The sequence below is a fragment of the Embiotoca jacksoni genome, unplaced genomic scaffold (genome assembly GCF_022577435.1).
Source record: "Embiotoca jacksoni isolate LCO1_2020_lvr unplaced genomic scaffold, fEmbJac1.0.p SCAF_13, whole genome shotgun sequence".
Classification (NCBI taxonomy): domain Eukaryota; kingdom Metazoa; phylum Chordata; class Actinopteri; family Embiotocidae; genus Embiotoca; species Embiotoca jacksoni.
In genome coordinates this window covers 14,718,381-14,739,209 of record NW_027185263.1, presented here as the reverse complement: position 1 = coordinate 14,739,209, position 20,829 = coordinate 14,718,381, and the positions used below count along the sequence as shown (strand labels likewise).

At 40.9% G+C, this 20,829-nt stretch overlaps 1 protein-coding gene across 2 annotated transcripts in view; it reads left to right on the top strand.

Annotated features, from left to right (window-relative positions):
* The window catches only part of LOC138196609 (roundabout homolog 2-like), a 77,078-nt gene that overhangs the window by 42,133 nt on the left and 14,116 nt on the right, over window positions 1-20,829 (top strand). For both annotated transcript variants that reach the window (XM_069146839.1, XM_069146838.1), the window contains exons 3-15: window positions 912-1,069; window positions 1,232-1,352; window positions 1,487-1,625; window positions 4,194-4,330; window positions 6,241-6,365; window positions 7,520-7,691; window positions 10,713-10,918; window positions 12,685-12,766; window positions 12,889-13,054; window positions 13,541-13,707; window positions 13,790-13,911; window positions 15,558-15,789; window positions 20,681-20,805. In XM_069146839.1, coding sequence (XP_069002940.1) covers window positions 912-1,069; window positions 1,232-1,352; window positions 1,487-1,625; window positions 4,194-4,330; window positions 6,241-6,365; window positions 7,520-7,691; window positions 10,713-10,918; window positions 12,685-12,766; window positions 12,889-13,054; window positions 13,541-13,707; window positions 13,790-13,911; window positions 15,558-15,789; window positions 20,681-20,805 — 1,952 coding nt within the window. The remainder of the gene's footprint in view (window positions 1-911; window positions 1,070-1,231; window positions 1,353-1,486; window positions 1,626-4,193; window positions 4,331-6,240; window positions 6,366-7,519; window positions 7,692-10,712; window positions 10,919-12,684; window positions 12,767-12,888; window positions 13,055-13,540; window positions 13,708-13,789; window positions 13,912-15,557; window positions 15,790-20,680; window positions 20,806-20,829) is intronic.

The window sequence follows — 20,829 nt, the reverse complement described above, 5'->3', positions numbered from 1 at the left end:
CACATCCAATTTCATTCTTCACTATTTGTATGACTAATGAGACAGCAAACAACAATATTTTTTTTTAGCTATTAACCTCATGAAGGTACTCATACTGAGTCTTTACTCTTATTTTCTTTTGTTATGTTTCATTTGTGATATTGTGTTGCAGAGTTTTCTGTGGCTATTCATGTTTCCCAAAAGATTAATTTCAAGAATTTGGCGAATAATCAGGGCCAGTAATTGTTTATTATACTACTAATAATTGTTATTAATAATAGTTTCTTCTTTCATAAGATTCAGGTCAAATTGAAATGTGGATTGCTGCCACTGCTGTGTGGAAAAAAACAACTATAAGTACTAGTGTTGTATCAGATGTGTGTCAGATACCACCCGTGTGTTTTGGACTTAAGAATTTGTTCTAGTCACTACTTTCACGTTGTGGGACATAGCCTCAAGGAAGCTTTCAGTCGGGCTTCATAGATTTAATGTAGTTTGAATTTTTAATGCATGATCTTTCACTTATTGTCAACCTGTGTTGCTTCTGTACTTTTACTTTGCTTTTATGTCTCTTGCCCTCCTTTAAAGTGCCTTTCCTTTGCACACCGTACCGTGAATCCTACCTGGATTTATACACCGTTCCATGTATGTCCTGAGATCAAAGAGCCCATCCCCATTCCTTCAGGGGGGACAACTGTATTATTGAAGACCCATAAATTGCTGAGTGTCCTGTGAGGCAGCCTACCTGCCAGAATTATCTTGGACTCTTGAAGTAGAAAAAAATATGGTAGACTTCAGTTAATCCATGACAGCTCAGTCCTTTTCTGGTTCACATAATGGAACAGCAATGACAACACAAACTAATCACCCGAATGACATAATGTTACTGCTATGGTAACAACCTCTTTTCCCCTTTCTCTTTTGTCTCCTAGTGTTGCGCGATGACTTCAGGCAGAACCCACAGGACGTGGTGGTGGCGGTGGGAGAGACGGCCAGTTTTGAGTGTCAGCCACCACGAGGGCATCCTGAACCCAACACCTTCTGGAGGAAAGATAAGACTCGCCTTGACCTCAAGGATGACAGAATCACGGTGGGTTAATCCCTCTGGAGGGGTTGGGGGGCACTCCTTCGCTTCTTACACGACCCCTACTCCAAATCACATGCTCAACTGCTCACATTTACCTGGAGCTGTCAGAGGTAAAGGACTTGGGCCAGTTCATTTAATTCACAAGTGTTTCTTCTTCTTCCTCAGGTCCGTGGAGGAAAACTGACGCTCTCGAATACAAAGAAGAGCGATGCAGGGATTTATGTGTGTGTGGCGGCCAACATGGTCGGGGAGAGGGAGAGTGAAAAAGCTCAGCTCTCTGTGTTTGGTAAGAAGTCTGTCATACACTCTTTGCTTGCTTCAAAAAGTTATTTGAGTACACCATTTACTGCACAGCATCACATGAAGCACTCTGTCAAAAGCATCTTTAGCATCTATATCATGTGTACTGCCCACATCCAGAAAGACCAGTGTTTGTGCAGCGCCCTGTGAACCAGGTGGTCTTGGTGGACGAGAGCGTAGAGCTCAGGTGTCAGGTCCACGGCGACCCACCACCCACGCTGCGATGGAAAAAGGAGGACGTGGATATTCCCCGCGGCAGGTATGGTATAGTGATAACAGATAAATGTTTAAGCAGAGGTAATGAGTCCCATTAGAAAAGAAGATTTAACATACTGTATTACTCATGGAGGACTTTAATCAGTGTGGCAAAAATCCTTTATTAGCTGCAGAGAATCTCATTATTTGCTTTTTGAACTACTTTTCTGGATGAAAGAGTGTCCTTGCTTGCTTTTGACTGATGCTGACTTTCAAGTACTATGGTATTTCATGTGTAGTACATAAAAGGTTCAGATGCTGACACAATACAGAACCATATAGAATATGATATAGAATATAAAGACATAAAATGCATTAGCTCTGCATGGACACGTAATTGTTTGAAGTCTATAATGTCCAATCAGCTGTAAAGTTGCTGACTCAGTTCTGTAGTGATTTCTGAAGCCAGTTGTTAGTGCTCTTGCATTGGACTGCAGCATATCAAAAGGTCATACACACATCATAGAAATGGGCTAACCGCTTGTATTCCATCACAACACTTATTTTTATTTTTATTATTATCAGCCTGTCATGTGAGATTTACACCCTTTGTAATAACTGACCAGTAATATACTTCAAATGTAGTGTGTCTCTTTGAAACCTAGCCATCATTTTGAATCCATTACTACATAAATAGTTGTTTTATTTGATGTTTGAAATCTGGAAATTAAATGATAAACATGTCACACTGTCAGTCCTTACTCATTAACTCACATTAAGTAATAACCCCTTCATCTTTCAAGCAAGGATTTAGATTTATGTAATCATTTGAAACCAACAATTAAATGAATTTACATGCAAAACATAGGCAAACACTCTTCCTTAGTTTGCTAATTTAGCAATAATGCACACATGATGAAAAATAATATCTACACACGTATTGTGAATTTGATGTCATGTTCAGAATAACCTAAATTTCAATTCAATTTAATTTGTATTACGCCAAATCATAACATGATTTATGACAGAGTAAGGTTAAGACTTTACTAAACCAAATTAAATTGTAAGATGCATCACTTAATTTGACAGTAAATATCTGACTTGCAAAAGGATATAATGCAGAACTGTATGCAATAGCAGTATATAGTTATGCAATATTTTTGACTAGTTGTTAATTGTGCTGTAAAAGTCATTATCGAGCTAAAAAGCAAATTATAGATTTTATTCATCGAAATGTTTTAAATTACTTTTGGAATTTCTATAAAGTAAATTAAGTATGTCAAATAATTAAACCATAAACAGTAACTACAGTATGAAACCATCAAAACCTTGTAAATCAGCTCTCTTAGAATAAATTATTCTGATGTGAAAAGGAATACTGAAAACTGCATTCCTTAAAAAGACACATTTTACTTTACAAGTGTAACACTTCTTACAAGCCATTACTGCGGTAACAAAGCAGACTGGTGCTACAGTGTGACACTGTGTTAGAATATATTGTGAGGTTGACTATAATAACTACCTGTCTGCCCGTCTGTCTGCCTACGTCGTGCCCTCTACCTCAGTACCCCTTGACTCCAGAAACATGTCCTACTTTCAGACGTGCTTCGCCTCACTTCCCTCCTTCCACTTCTTTCATTCTTTTCCTGAAACCGTCCGCCTCCTGGGAAGTCTGTATCTGGGTCAGAGATATGCTGTGAATGGAGTCCTCACCAGACTCTGGACAGACCCCCACAACCCGCATCGATATTCTGCCCACACCCTTTGGAACATCTATTTCAAATGTGACTTTTTCTCACCCCTTGTGCCATTTCTCTGCCTGACTTGCCTCCCATCTCTGAATCGGTATGGCTGGCTAGACAATTTCACAAGATCTCTCACGCCAAAAGAGACCCCAGAGAGGGAGAGCCCGACTCCTTGCTCCTCTCCTCATTCCATCTGTAGCCCCTCTGAGGCGCTTATCTAAACTCTACTAGCTGAGATCTTTCTCTCTCTCCCAACTGCACCACTGCTGCCTTACAGTATGGTGCACTGGTGGATACACACTGATGCATGGAACATCTCCATGAATTAGTCATTTCTTACTGCTCGACTCATTCATCAAATTCAGTTTGTCAGACTGTGCCACTCCCTTAGTCTCAGACTGTTTGTCTATCTCTCCCTTTCTCTCTGCCGTCCTCTATTTTCCTTGCTCTCTCTCATACGCACACACACACACACACACACACACACACACACACACACACACACACACACACACACACACATAAAGCATAGTATACTGCACAGCCCGCACCACAGTGGGTGGCTCGTCTTTATAAATATTGAAATAGTGGAAACGGTGAGGGTTCCAGCTGAAAGCACCTTTCATTTTGCCATGCCTTCATCTCTGTATAATTGCTCCCCTTTTTCTACCACTGTAGCAATTGCTTTAGAAAGTCTGTCTTTATTCTATCAAATATGACAGAGCCTTTACAAAGTGTCACATCACACGCAAGTTTATACAACCTTGATTTTTGTGGGTTTTTTTGTTTTGTGTATTTACTTCATTTAAAGTTAGCATTTTAATTTGCATACGACTGTCAGGTTTTATTAAATCATCCTTGATGTCACTGTTCCTGTCTGTCGCCAGGTATGACATCAGATATGAAAAAGAGGACTTCCTGCTGAGGATAAAGAAAGCATCAGTCAGTGATCAAGGAACCTTCACCTGCCTGGCAGAGAACCGTGTGGGTAAAGCGGAGGCCTCTGCCTACCTGACGATCAGAGGTGGGTAACTGCTGCTGGACCCATTCGTGGCAAATCTCATAAACCCAGCCGTGATATTTTTTTTTGTATCTCCCAAAGCAGGCCACAGGACAATCAGACCTTTATTGCCCACTTTATGAGCATTATTGGCCCCCTGCTGAAAGGCTGGGTCTGGCCTCAGCTTTTCTTTCATATAGCGGGCTGATGTAGTTGATTGCTGCAGATCTCCAGCTAGGCTCCAGATATGAACAATTTAACCAGCTTTAAGTGAACTTTTATGACCTCTCCTGGGGGGCTCATTCTCCAGCCGGCCCATTCACCCCATATTTACACCACATCAGCGAGGGGATGTTATTTTACAGTAAAGGCTGATGTGAAAATAATAAAATATGTATATTGCACTTGCAACTCAGATTCTCTCTGCTTTCTATATTGTCATTATAACTGTTTACATAACTTAAGATATGTAACAGTTAACTTGATATCAACTAATATCATGTACTTAACACTTATATACTCACATAATACATCATCATACATACTGTACGTCACAGATCTCATAACATTAACATTTCATTCCATATTTAACATACTTTTATAGAATATTTCTACTCTTTTTCCTATTATTTGTGTATATATTAATGCACATTTATACCTTAAATATATAACATAACCAATCTCAAAATTGGTGCTGCCGTGTTATTAAAGTGTATTTCAAATAATGTATATTATGTTAAGCTGAATTTTTGCTTGAAACATTTATATTGTCAACAGATAACACAAATGGCTAATACACAACCTGCTGTAAGATAGTAAACACTACTTGATATTTTAGAAGAATACAACAATTATCAATAATCGTAAATAAATAGAACTTAATTGAACGTCCCTTTAGATGTTGTATTTAGTATTTGTGATATGTTTTACGTATTTTCACTGATTACATTTTAAATTAGGCTGATATTGACTGAATATAGAGGCAACAAAGATAACAGTTATTAATCTAAGCGTTACAATTTCCATTTATCAGTCTAATGTAATCTATAAGCCTCTCCTTGCCAAACATCAGCTTCATTTACATAAAACTAGAATACAAACAGACATTTTAACTGTGTGTATGAGTTATTTTTATGGCATAAATGAAGTGATAGAGATGAATCTGTTCAATTGTTCTTGGCATCGGTTTCCCTCCTCCCTCTTAATGTTGCCAAGGTGCCATTTCCTTGAGGCCCATGCCATCACCTGCCTTGGTGACTGAGCATTTTACCCCCTCTTGTCCCTCGAACTTCCATGGATGGAAACCCAACTCCATCTCATTCATTTCTGATTTTCATTTCTTTCTTTTTTTCTTTCCCTCTGTCCTACTCCTCTGCTTTCCTTCTCTTTGTGTTGTGTGTCAATCTCACCCACACCATTGTTGTGTCACCAGCTCGCCCCGTCGGTAAGTAAGAGCTGATCCCATTGTGCATGCGTTGCTCTCTTTCTGTTTTTGATCACGCACATGTGCAGTATGCATGTACTGTTGTGGCATTCCACAAACACTATCATCAAACTAATATTGGACATGCATATCTACGTTGTTCCTATCTACCCATGACTTCCCCTGGTGGTCTGTAGTAGAAACTGTAGATTTACCACCTCACTTCTTTCAAAATCGGGTTCCAGCAATGGCTAATGTGCCTTGGTTAAAAAACCTGAATAAAGATGGACATTACAGCACTCTAATTAGTTGATATCATTCATTCTGATGTCCTGGCAGCTGGATGAATGGCTTGTGTGACTGGAATAGAAAAGAAATAGTTCTTCAAAGAATAGCAAAGACCCACTGCATGAAGTCCTTTAGTTTGCAGCTGGTAGTCCCACTAAAAAAAACACACTTCTGTGCAAATGTGTTGCTATTGTGTTATGGTTTATTTTACCCTTAAACTCAGAGGCACCTCAGTTTGTGGTACGACCCCGTGACCAGATTGTGGCTCAAGGAAGAACAGCTACCTTTCCCTGTGAGACCAGGGGAAAACCTCAGCCCACTGTCTTCTGGCAACGAGAGGGTAGCCAGGTGAGGATGCTGAATTTGAAAAAATTGACTTCTTCATATGTGCCTTAGCTCTCTATCAAGCCCACCATATAAATTCTGCAACCACATACAAATTATCTAAAATACAGCTATTAAAAATGGACACGAATCTGACTAAAAGCATCAAACCCGAGAACGGCAGAATGTGGTTCTGTTCCACATACGTATAATGAAGTGGTCATTTATCATCAATCTAGTCTGACTAGCCAATTCACTTAGCAAGAGACAATGTCATGTGCTGCATTAGAGTCATTAAACATAATGAAAGCAGGCTAATGTCCTTTCCTGCCCATCAGCTTGTCTGCCTGGGGTGCAGAAATGGACAACGCTGATGCCTCAATTTTACGACCATGACTGCAGGTTATCAAAGCAGGATTATCACTCTGGTGGTAAACTGCTATTCAGACCTTGTACGGAGCGAAACTGATCCACTATTTTACCTAAAGTGTACATAACTGTGAGAATATGTCAGTATATTTAAGGCATGTCTGTACACAACAGTGATTATTTTAGTTTAAAATTGTTTGTGTCCAAAAAATACAACAAAGTCAGTCTTTCCCTAATGTAATTTAGCAAAGTAATTATTCAGATTAGTTTAAGTCAGTGTTAGTGGAAGGAAGATGTCAGTGTCATCGACATAAAATTGATCTACTATACATGACTTTTTTTAGGTGACCAAACATAGACATGTAATTTAAGAAAAACGGGGGTCCCACAATTGACCCTTGAGGTGCACCACAGATGAGTTTAGTGCAGCCTTGTTAGAAATATATATTTTCAACTACTCAAAACCAATCAATCCCATAGTCATTCACTGATAATGTAAAGGATATATGCAATAATAGTCCCAGTAATCAATTTAAAGCAGTTGAGAAGTTTGCGTGGGACACACTATCTAGGCTAGGCTTTGATCAATTCAATACTGGAGTATACAATATTCAGAGAGGTGCAGCTGAAAGAGGTGATTTTTGTTCACATTTAAGTAGAATTATGCTCGTTAATGCAAATAATTAAAGATTAAAAAAACATCTTCTTTCTCAAATGAGGTGCTCGTTTGTAGATTTTATGCTTTTGTGCTACCTGCACATATGGTAGCCCATTTTATTCACCTATTTTCCCACTTTCGCTTCCTGCAGGATCTCCTGTTCCCCAATCAGCCAACACAAGGGGACAGTCGGGTGTCTGTGTCTGTGAATGGAGAGCTGACCATCTCGTCTGTACAGCGTTCGGATGCAGGTTACTATATCTGCCAAGCCCTCACTGTGGCGGGAAGCATCATGGCCAAGGCCCAGCTTGAGGTAGCAGACGGTAAGGCAGGATGCAAAAGCACATCCACACTCTAGCCTCACATACGGGGACAGAAAAGGTTTACTCACAGCATGTGAAAATATGAGAACTACTTTTTCTAGTTTCATTCTAATTTAAGAGCCTTGGCAATAGTAATCTTTATTTAATGTTGGTCTATTTTTCTGTTTTGATGCAAACTGGGCTTTACAGTTTTACAGAACACACACACATAAGCTTGCAGCATTATCCACACAGTGAATGCCAGCGTATCAAAAACTATTAATCTGCCCACACTTAGTATTTACTCGTGAAGATGCATCCGTATGTTCTAAAAGCTTGTCGTCAATCATCCTTTTTTATTTTTACCCTACTACGGTAAAGACTGAAAAGACTGAAGCTGTGTGAAACAAAACTGCCTTCTTGATGGAGAGACACTTTACACTTTTTTTTTTCTCTGACAAAGCTTTAATGTCAGTATTAAGTGCTCCACCGCTGCCAGCTGGGAGCTGTTTATGCCCTTCTCTCCATTTGTTTCTTGGCTATTTCTCCCACACATTATTAAATTAACATCTGTTGAAGTGTTTTTTGGAGGGGAAATGACTCCTGTTCTGTCACTCAGAGGAGATGGATCAATATCAAAATGTGAGGTGTAGAGCACGAGGGATGGAATAAATGCCTTTGACTGATGGCTGTAAACAAAGATGGGGAGAGAATTGGCATGATGCCTGGGGGAGTTTTGCTTGTAGGTTGTATAGCAGCATATTTAGCATTCCTTAAGATGGGAAGATTCAGCTCTCTTAAGGATGTCTAAGAAGGTCCTCCTCCTACTGGATGAAAACTATGTGATGTTCCGATATGGACTAGTGCTCCACCTTAACATTACCTTGGATTTATTAGATATGTATTCATTATCCTGTTAGACAAGAAAGGATGGTGCTTGTTGCAGCTTGGAGTTGAAGCTATAGTTCTTGTGTAGAGTCAGCAATGTGAGGGCCAGGTGTAAGGTGTAGTTACAGATAGAATTCAAGATGCCGCAGAAGTTGCATGACTGTTTTCTATGGATATAGGAAACTGGATAACATAACATCCACTGTAACAGCACTGAATCCCAGCTGACCATAGCTACTGCCCTCCACATTAGTGAAGCTACACATTTTTTTAAAGCCATATTTCAAGCCGTGAGTGTTGGATACCAGATAGACTTGGTATATTTTAACCCATCTCTGACTGATGCGTAATGACACTAAAGATGCCTGAAGTTTAATGATGGACTCTGCTTTGATAGTTGATCATAAACTGTTTATAAAAGTGGACATGGTCTCAGCGTCTGAAAGCTGAAGCCAGTGTGGAAGTGCCATAAAGTGCAATCTGAGAACTGGAGCTAAGTGATGCCCTTTTTTGACAGCATGTCTGGTTTGATTGACAGACCTGGGGTGCAGTCAGGTTGGCGGTATAGGTGGGCGAGCATTGTGTCCCTGGTTTCTCAGTCCAATCCACCCCTCCCCAGATTGTCCAAATATGGTCACTTCTGGCTCCAAACAATCAAGATGGAGAAAGCCAAAATGCCAGACTCAAATTACCAGTTCACAAACCAAAGAGTGGGCTGCCACCTGTGCTTAATCAAAGACTACAAACCAGGATCTGGGCCAGTACCGTACAACTCTAGTGTTCTAGCTATGATGTAGTAGTTTCTGTTGAAATAGATGCTGTGATTATGTACAATCATCCAATCAATATTTTATAAAACTCACTCAGTAGCAGGCACAATACTCGTGATTGTTCTCCCACCATGCCTTCAATAACTTCAGAAAGGAACATTTCATTATTACCTTTGTCACTAAAGCAGCAGGATATGATTTCATTTCTACAGAGCTACATATAAATCAGAAACACCAATGTAATGTTTTTGTTTGCTACCTAATCATTTGGGATAATTCTAGTTTACTGTACAGTAGGTGTAATACTTTCCTGAACATGCTATACCACTCTTTATTTTTAGCCAATACATGAACTAATTTAATGTTCACCTGGAAAATAAGTAATAAAGTCAGATCCCCATGAAAGACTGATTGGTGACACTTTATTTTCATGTTCATAACATTTTCACATATCAGTTAAATCCCAGGAGCTGCAAGAGGATGTTTGTATCGCCACGTAAATGCAAACAATTCTGCCTCTATAATAAGTGGCATATCACACGTGGTTCTTCTTACTGTACGCTTTGCTGCACCTAGTTGCACCTGATTTCTCTGCTTTTCTGCTTGACTTGCTGTATTGCTCATTGTGCTGAAGGAGGTGCGATGGAAGATAAGTTAGGGGGAGCGTGCTGTAAACACTTGTGCGAGCAGAGACAGACCTGATAACAGTGGAGAGCAGCGGTGAGGAAATTGGAAGCGAGGGGTAGTTACAGGGCCTAGAGAGATTCAACACTCCAGAAATTACTGTTTCAGAGTGCACAGGCTGTTTTCTGGATGATATAACATGCTCTAAAAACCTTTAAAAGAGATGTATTGTTGTTCTGCTTGGCATGCTAATTCAGAGTTTAGTTTTGTGTGTGTTTACGGGGAGGTGAGGAGGGGAACAGGGGGTTGCCAGGAGGGAGGAGATGCATCCATGAGTCACAGAAGGAAGAGAGGGGACAGGCATGAATGTGTTGAGAGGTGTTATAAAGAAGGTATGGTAATTAGCACCACGGGTGAAGCATCGTTAATCCTCACCTAGTAATTAAAGCTCAAAGGTGTGATGCAGTGCCATGAGCACACTGTCCTACTGCGGGAAAGGCTCACAAAACATTCACTTCCTCTCACAACAAATCCATCAGATTGAATCTTAACATCTTGGGCCTGCAACCACTAATGTAATTATTGCAATCACAAATTAACACCTTGTGATAAGGTCACCTTTAATTTTTTTTCACAAATCTAGCAACTACTTTTGTCAGACAAAAGTCGTTGTGTCATGCTAAGACAGTGACATCAAAATTACAGTCCTAGGAATGCATTCAAAGAGTAATAACACCTTTTTCCTGATTGTTATCTTCAGCCCTCAAAGACCGCCCACCCCCTATCATCCGGCAGGGTCCGTCCAACCAAACACAGGCGCTGGGAGGTGTGTCCTTACTGAGGTGTCAGGCGTCGGGGGACCCGGAGCCCACAGTCACCTGGCGTAAAAATGGGGTCAATCTGCTCGGAAAGGACCCCAGGTTTTCCCTACTGGAGCATGGCAGCCTTCAGATCCAGGGTACCAGGGTGAGTATAGCGGAGTAAAAAGAAATACATACAGTAGACACAGGAGTAAGCGTTGTGCATGTAGCATAGCATTAAGTCGGGTTACTTAGAGAGGACATTTAAATATGACAAATGCTGTTCAAAGTGATTTACAAAAAGATGATAAACAAATAAATAAGATGGCCCACTGTTCTAGACCTTTAAAGAATAATTCTAGTTAATTTTTTATTCGATTTTTATTTTCATTTTTGGCCACTATTTGCAGTACTTTTGGTAAAATTGTACTGAAGTGACTGCTGAGCCACAGCACAGTCTGGTTGGGAAAGATAACATGCAGGAGTGTTTACTGCTCAGGCTCCTTAATAGCAGGTTTAAGCTGCTGTGTTCCCAGATCTCAGTAATTAACTTAGAATACCAATGCAAATGATGGCCAAAACCACAAATGATATGAAGTTGCAATAAACCAGATTTATCTTTTAATCTGGGTTAAACTGTATCGCAACAAGCATTCCGCTGAGGAGCAGAGTGTTTGACCAAGCTTCTCTTCCTCGTTGTCATACCTGAAGTGGTAGACATAAATGCAGCAATCAGGTTTCACTTGCAATGGTCCCGAGGATTAATTAATATGAACAATGGATAGTTAATTAATCTTTTAGATAAGGTTTTACCTCCAAATTAAAGTATAGTTATCTACTCCACATCATATCAGTTGAATCTCCTGCAGAGAATCGTACTGCACACATTTCACATCCTACTGACCTGCTAGTTATCCAAACACAGTGCAGTGGAATGTGTCTTCTTCAGTGGGGACCTATAAATAAAATCAAACTACACAAACACACAAAAGCAAAACCTCAAACACACATGTCTGGTGCTTCACATCCTGTGTTGCATGTGAAAGAAAAGAAAGAGAAATTTGCTCATATGCCAGATGATGTTAGCTGAACGTAATTCAAATGGACCAGTGCAGTCAGGTTGTTTTTAAAAGATGAATAGTGAGTATTGATTTTTATAAGTCGTTAAACGCTGCTATTTAGTTTGAATCTCTGAGGCAGCAGTTAGACTCAAGGACTCAAGGACAGGAACCAGTTAGAGGAGTCCAAAGGGGGTAATATAATGGAGCATCTGCAATATACAGTGTCCTGTCATGGTGTCAAAGTGCTCCTCCTATGTCACTCTCCCTCCTTGTCTCGAGAGATAGCATATAGTGGCTCCTATATAATATAGGTTGTCATATCTCCTACTTCCTGTGTCAGCACCGGTGGTGATAATGCTGATGGCTCTGGGAATGGCGGATGACCATTATTGGAGGAAATCAATTAAGAAAATTAATGTAAGCTTTTACTGGGATCTGTTTTTTTTTCATTGGCCGGTGTTAAAAGTTTCCTCTCATCCACTCTTCGGCTTTTCTCGAGCCAAGTGGAGGTTAATGCATTTTTACTGTACTACTAGCTGCGAACCTCCTTCGAAAGCCCAGACTGACGTAAGAGCTTGTAGAAACCATCTGGGATCAGAGCTACAAAGGCTATTGGATTGAGTTGAACACAGCAACACACAGAGAGAGAGAGAGAGAGAGAGAGAGAGAGAGAGAGAAAACACAGCACAGAAGCTGTTATTTGTGAAATGGATGAGCAGAGAAACTCTTCATGGGTCACTTTAATAGATGCAGCATCTTTTGACTTTTCTGGTGCTGAATTTGGTTTCTATTCTTACATCCGCCCGATTGTTGTCATGATATGGGAGCTTGTTTAAATCTGAATGATAATATATTAATCTGTCTTCCTCAGCTGTCTGACTTGGGCTTGTACACCTGTGTTGCTACCAGCTCTAGTGGAGAAACATCGTGGAGTGCCTACTTGGATGTCAGAGGTCTGCTTCAGTAGAAAGAGTTCATATGAAGAGTTACCACAGATTTATGCATACCAAGCATAACACTGCTTGATACTCTTAGCTTTTAGGGGATATTTATTTTCCCTTTCTTGTTTCCTCAGACTCCACTGACCTCGTCGACTTCATGTCTCACAATGCAACCGCCCTCCCAGGGCCTCCCTCCAAGCCAGAGGTCACCGATGTTACCAAGAGCAGTATCTCGTTGTCATGGGAACCGGGGCCAGAGGCGGGCTCCCCAGTGTCCTCCTATGTCATCGAAGCTTTCGGGTACGTCTGTGACCTATGGCCTCGGGCAACATTTAGTGACCCCGAACTTTCATTGCAATAACAGATGTGGATGTTTTTTGTTTGCATTCAAGCAAGCCGGGCAGATTCAAGCAGAAACTTCCAAAATTGCTCCTTTTTTTTTGTCTTGTAAATTAATTTTAGTGAAAAATGGTCTGGTACTAAAAAATGTATAATAATTATTTGGTAAATAAAAAGCAGAATTTGATTGACACACAGGATTTAGCTTTTTTGTTGTTTTTTTTTGTTTTTTTACTTAATTTCCCTTTTGTCTCATGATTGTTACACAGATTACTCTTTTTTTATGATGACAAGAAGTTTATCAAAAAAATGTCATTAGTGATTTTGGTATGTCATTACTGCATCATTTTGACTCAGCACAGCTAGTTTTCCCCAAGTACACTGCCTAGATTTCTTCTATAGTAATAAAAATATTTCCCTAGCTAATTACACGTATTCTTTTTACAGTCAGTCAGTGAGTAACAGCTGGCAGACTGTGGCAGACCATGTGAAGACCACTGATTTCACAGTCAAGGACCTCAGACCCAACACTGTGTACCTATTCATCATCAGGGCGGTCAATACTCAAGGGCTCGGGGACCCAAGCCCAATGTCTGAGCCTGTCCGGACTCAAGGTATAATAAGAATGGATTATACTGCCTCATTTAATGATAAGCAGCAATTTTCCGGTGTACACCATTTCTTTCTATCTCCCAGACATCAGTCCCACAGCCCAGGGAGTGGACCACCGCCGTGTGCAGAAGGAGCTGGGGGACGTGGTGGTCAACATGCATAACCCTGTAGTTCTTAGCTCCATGTCAGTGCAGGTCACATGGACTGTGAGTACTCACAAACTCTGAAACATATATTTTACTGTGGTTGTGCTGCTATTGCCTTCAGAGGAGTGAAACAAATCTGGCCTAAGCTTGTTTGAGAACTTTCTACTTGGCACGTCACTGTGTTTTGGATTAGTTGGCACACACACAGAGTAAACATGATGGGATGGATACACATTCATAGTCTGAACAGCTGCTGCCGCATCAATTTAGATTGGTTTGAGGTGATGCGGGAATCAAGACTAATGTTTCTATTCAGGACAAATACATCACCATTAGGTGCTACATGTGTCACTTCTGGAAGCACTTTGCAGTCGGTGCTTTATCTGGGAAATGTTATTTCTGTCTGTTGGCAAGGTGTCCCTGCTGCCTGCCTGCTGCTGTAGGTTAATAACACACCTAGGATGGGCTTACACTAGTCTGCTATTTCATGCTTGTCAGTATGACAACCATGTGCTGTAATACAGCTTTTAGAGTGACACGGCAACAGGATAAACTGTGTTTGTGGTCGATCTGGATGGGTTATTTGACCTCAAAAAGTCTGTGTGTCCTGTGGGACAGGTGCACAAATTTACATTTCCCATTTTGTATTTTGTATTTCAGTCAACTTTAATTGGGCAATCTGTTACTCAGCGAGATGGAGGTGTCATCGGCGTTGTTTAGTTGTTACTATGCCATCCCAGGATTCATATCAAACTCAGACCTCATCCTGGCCTGTGTACTCAATATCTGTAGGGTAATTCTGAGACTATATTCACTAGGTGGGCAGTTATATATGTCTTATGTCCTGTGAGAGAACAAAGAAAGATACCAACTCAAATTTATGATGAATCATACATCTGTCCAGTTGCTACAAGGAACTTTGTATAATAACATCTGGGAATGGAGTGCAGGTGTGAAGTAACTACTCTGTAGGTCGTGATTCATTTTGCAGCCATCTTTGAAGCAGTCGGAAAATAAGCACAAAGGACAGGCATTTATTTTGATTCGTACCTCCAACCACATAAATTTGATTATTTATGTATGAAGGGCAAACAAGAGGATAAAGCTACTTCCACCGTTCATGAGGCTTTTAGATGCACAGATCATTTTGTTAAGGACATACAAACTAAAACTGAAGATAAAGAAAGAGAAAAAGAAGAACAAAAGCAGAAAAGAGATCCATCCTAACGTGTTTGGACTGGTCTGATGATAAACAGATCATGTATTTCACGTGTAAAAGTTTTTTCTTGCTTCTGCCCCTGTTACCAAGCCATTACTAGGAGTTTTATCTGTTACATATTTTACTCTTCTCCTGAAATATACCAGTACAAATACGAAAAATGAAGATATAGAGGGGGGGGAGGGGGGGGGGGGGAACTGTGGATTTTGATCCAATATTTTGAGTCTAGACTGTACTGAAGGTCTCTGACTCATGGGCGCTGTGCAGACTTGGCAAATACATTACAACTGCCTTCATGTGGTTTGTTGCTTCTCTCTGCTGCTAACTGTATGACTAACTAAGCATGCACTATCACTGACAGAGGGCACAAGCTGAATGCTGATCCACAGCAGTTTACACAGATGTATGACACCTCCCACATCATCACCACACAGCACACACAATCACAGTCTTTTTCCCACTCTATGTCTTTCTCCTCTCCTTTCAGGTGGAGAATCCATCCCAGTTTATTCAAGGCTACCGCGTTTTGTACCGGCAAACTTCAGGGCTGCCCTCCCCGGGGCCATGGCAGATTCAAGACCTGAAGGTTGCCTCGGAGAGGGACATTACTCTCTCTGATCTGAAGAAAGGCATTGTCTATGAGATAAAAGTGCGCCCGTACTTCAATGAGTTCCAGGGCGCCGACAGTGAATCCATGACAGCACGCACCATGGAGGAAGGTAAGCAACAAATGATTTCCCATTTCTGACGAAAATCTATTTCTCTGCCGACTTACTGTTGAAGAGAACATAAGATATAGTTACTAATGCGTGAGCTGACGCTCTTGTGTAAATGTTTCTACCTACTTTTATATTTAGTTGCCGCTGGTAACGGCTCCGTGGCTAGATAGTAATGGATAATGGCATTTCAAGTACACTCACCCACACACGCATACCACTGCAGTGCCATGTCCCCTGTGTGTGAAAACAGGTCTCCCAGACGGCGCAGTGGGGTTCTGTGACAACTCGGGGCCTCGGTGGGCTGGGGGGAGGGCAGAAACTGTCTCCCTTGACATGAGCTCAGCTCTCCCTCAGTGCTCCTCTGTGGACCCCTGCTGCCATGTCTGTGTCCACACTTGCATGATATGCCACCCACCCACCCACCCCAACCTCTCTCTCTCCCCCCCTCACCCCCCTCATATGTCTAACAACACACACATGCACACACCGATGAGCTTTATGGGTGGTAACCCTTCTTGATGTCCTCCTATTGTGCAGGTCAATTGATCAGCGACTGAGTCTTCCTTGGTAACTGCGGCACAAAAGTATTTAACATTGCATCCACAGATTGTATATAAAAGCGGACATAGCTTTCAGGTCTGTAAAATGGGGCCGATGCGGAAGTGCCTCAAGCTGCAATATCACCAAGTGCCACTTGAGGTTGCCTCCACCTCCATAGACTCCCATTCAGCTTCTCTCGTGAAATTAAAAGTCACTACATTTTCTCCAGGAGTTATTTCGGTTTTGCTAGCTAAAGTCACTCCTTATTAGTATTCTCACGGTCCATAAAAATAATATTGTCAATAATAAGGAAATAAGGCTCAAAAAGCTGGGTTTTTGGGGGCATGTCTGTTTGCTTGACAGACCTGTGGTGCAGTCAGGTTGCACCTATCGGTGGGCGGGACTCGGTATAATTGGATTTCCAATCAGACCAAGTCAGATCCACCGCTCACTGCCCCCCAGCTCGTCCAAATTGCAGTGGTCTTAGTTTTGGCCGGCTTCGACGCATTTGATTGGTTGAAGGCTGCTCCAATTGTTGCAAAATGAGCCCAGAAGGATGCAACGACTGGAAATTATTCTATATCTCCATAAGAACAGAGAAAATTCAATCTGCTGATGATCTACTGATGTTTTCTCTTGCCAGTTCTTTTTTTCAAACTGCATTTTATAAGGTAAATAATAAAGTATCACTACTATGATTCATGCACATAAGCCATTGCATTCAGGTGCTGCATCATTTGGGCTGCATAGAACATGGTCTGCACTGCATGTCATGACAATGCAAGAGAAAGCTTTAGTCCAAATCATCTGTGTTTGATGATGAGAGGATCACAGCTCTGCATCTTCCTCCTCCCAGGAGAATAAGGACTGGCTAAGAACAGGGGTAAAATTCTGGACTAACAGAAAATTCACCTCACTGGGGCCCAATTAAAATGGCCACACAGGATCATTGGAGGTCTACGCAGACTGAGGAACATACTCTAGTCAGTTGGGATCCTGGAAACAAGCCATCATGGTACTGGAAAAATTGGATTGATCTCACTCTGCGGCCCGAAAATGTGCTACTCTGCAGAGTCATATGAGACAAAAAACACTTGTTATCATTCAAGGCAGATTGGGAATGTGCTACTGCTTCTGTGAAAGCCTACTAGAGGGTGTCTTGGGGGTTATAGATGTCCAAACATATAATGCAGCCGACTGCATGAAGAGAGAATTGTATATTAGGACTAATGATCCTTACAAGCCTGTAGTGAGAGGCGTTAGGTTCTGTCATCTATAAGAACCCCAATAACCTGCCACCACTGTTGATGGCAAAACAAAAGAAATGATATGGCGAGGTCAGGAAGAGCTGCTAACATCAGAATATACTGGTTTCACTGTGTGAGTTCAGGGTTAGAGTGAAGAGAAAAGACGAAACCATCCTGTATGGAATAAATCCTACTTTACTTTACATTACACATGTGCAGACATACAGTAGAAATGTTTTGAAAAAAAAAAAAAAAAAATCACAACTTAATTAGCCTAATTTATGTATTCGTTTGCATAACAGGTTATGTTTAGTGCCTCATATCCTGTACAGCAGAACATTAAGCAGCTTAAGTGCCTTTTGTTTAATTGCACAGCTGTGAGTAAAAACCGAACGCTTCCCTCAGACATTGGAAGCATTAATTGTTTTAAATTACTCTCTGGCTACGGTGTTCATCAGTCTTAATATCAGTATTAGTCATATTAATAAGAACACAATCTTTGACCTTTTCTGCTGTTGTGGCCACTCATAGTAATGTTATCCCGAGTCATTACTGGTATTCCAGCTGATATGTATCCGCGGGGATTGTTCTCGTACATATGGAAATTGCAGAACACTTAATGGTTCCTGTCTTCTCTTAATGTAAACCTTGGACTGTCTGGGAAGGCTCCACGTCTTTGCTGTAACAGCAGCAGCAAAATAACATCTGCAGAACTGGAGGTTACTTGTGTCATGGTGCACTCACATCAGCTAATTAGAAATAAATACAGTTTTAAGTTAATGTCTTTTCTGTGGTTTAATGGCAGTGGGAAAACTGTATACAACTGAAATCAATGTCTATGCTTATGCAAGTATTATATCCAGAATGACAGACATACAGTGACAGAACTAACTAAATAACATTTGAAATACACCTTTAAGTTCTGTTTGGCCACAAATTATTATGAGATTTTTAATGCCAGTTGTATCTTTTGAATTTATTTCCAAAAACTGACAGACAACTAGACATGGCTATTATTCTGTCATCATGTGCAAATGTAAAAGTCCAACATCTGCATATTCCAGCTGTGCTCACCCACTCAACAGCTTCATATTCATGTACCCCCCCCCCCACACACACACACACAAAATCAAATCTAAAAGACAAATAATCAAAAGAGATAAACACTGTTCCTGGCTGTGGGTTTATGAACTCAAAAATCTTCAAGCAACGGATTGAAGTCTATTTTCTAAGGGATGTTTGTGTTTGTCTGTTTGTTTTTCTTTCAGCAGAAATATGATTATGATTTGATTTTTGTGAAACTTGCTCCAAAAAGATGATAGACTGCCTGAGGAATGATGAGGGCCGAGAGCCTCGCAGGAAGAGTCGTGTTTGTTCACCATGCTGGTTCAAATGATCCGTAAAGGTGGACTTCCTTCCACTGCAGTCTACCTGCTGGTTCATACCTGTTTTAAGCAAAGACTTAAGATTATTTACATCTGTGTCAGATGATATTTCAACATTAATAGATCTTACTATGATAGTTTGGGTTTTATATTTGGCTGCCGTGTCATCAGATAAGTCATTTTGCTTCGTGAACAGACGAGTCATCTCAATATTGGGACAGTACATCTGTGCGAGTCCGTTAAACAGTAATTGCTTTGGAAAGTCAATACCGTCCAAATGGCTGAATATAGATATCCCAAAACTGGGTTGAGTTAATTTGTTAAATGTAATAAAAATAAACTGCATCTCATATGGCTGATTTAATTCCTTTGTACTGCCAGGCTGTCAAATATTTTGCAGACATGCCATATCTGTTTAAAGCCTCTCTTTTAAGTACACGTGAAACCATGCAGGGATATGTGTTTCATCTCTCTAGCTCAAAAGAAAACTATTGTTTCAACAACTTTTACTACGTGAATTTTTTTTAGCCAGATGTTGAGATTTCCAGATGTTAGACTGCTGGCAGAGGTCAGTGTCAGGACTGTCGCTCTTCTTCTAATATGGCTTCATTAGGTTATATCTGCCAATACGTACACTATTTATATGGCCTGCTGTTGCCTCGGTGAGACACTCTGCACGTGTTTGCTCTTCTCGCCGGCTATTTACAGAACCAAGCCCATCTGGAGGATGTAACTCACAGTACCCATGTTGCACTCTGACCAAGACAATGGCCCACCTGCTTTGGCTTCTCGCACAGCTTTGGAATTCAATGCCTTGCTTACATGGACGCGCCGCAGTCCGCATTATTATTTTGCAGCTCCTTAATTGGGTTCGGAGTAGTTATTTCATCCACTCAGTCAGAACGTAATGATAGTTTTAATGGGAATCATGTGGCCGCGGCTCGTCTATTCAGCCAGAGATGATGATTTGCTCCGTTGCATAGACGTGGTGTTTGCCTCCTGCTGCCTGCAGTCTCTTTGAATATTTGATCTGTCCGTGAAGGTTATCGGGTCAGTTCGGTAAATTAAAAAAAAATGACCTATTAAAGAGGGGAGTTTTGAATTTGGCCCCCCCGAGGCCCCACATTTGTGATGACAAGCCATCTCAAAGCCCTCATTATGGGATGTGGTGATGGACCATTTTCATTCAAATTAAATATGCAAAATGGAACTTTGGAATCATTTATTTACACGTGATGGAAGTGACGTTAGTAACTGGCCATTTTTTTTTTCTTGGCGGTGGAACTTTCCTGCTGATCTGCTTGGAGTGGTTATCAGTTGAGCAAATGGAAAAGCACAATTTGGAAATGTTTGGTGTGTGTGTATATGATGCCAGTAGCATATTGGAATCTTAAACTAAAAAGGGAAGAAGTATGTGTGTGGGTTTTTTTTTTTTTGGTCCCAGTGCATCCCAGCTATGCAAAAAGAATCTCCCCATTAAGATAAGAAATTGAGATGAAGTGCTCTGCTAGCCATCTGCCAGGCTGTCTTAGAAAATACCTTCTTGTATGGCTTGCTGTATGAATATGAATTGAGGTAGAGAGTGAGACAAATCCGTCTTTGACATGATAAAAAAAACATGAGACCCCTCCCTGCTCTGTAAAAACAATATGCTAAGTCATTTAATTCTTATGTATATCCTTTGTTTCTTTAATCTTTTTTACCCCCTTGACCCATCAGCACCCAGCGCGCCTCCACAACAAGTGACAGTGTTGACGGTGGGAAACCATAACAGCACATCCATCAGCGTGTCATGGGACCCTCCTCCCTCTGACCAGCAGAATGGCATCATCCAGGAGTACAAGGTAGGTTCTTCAGCCTCCTCCACG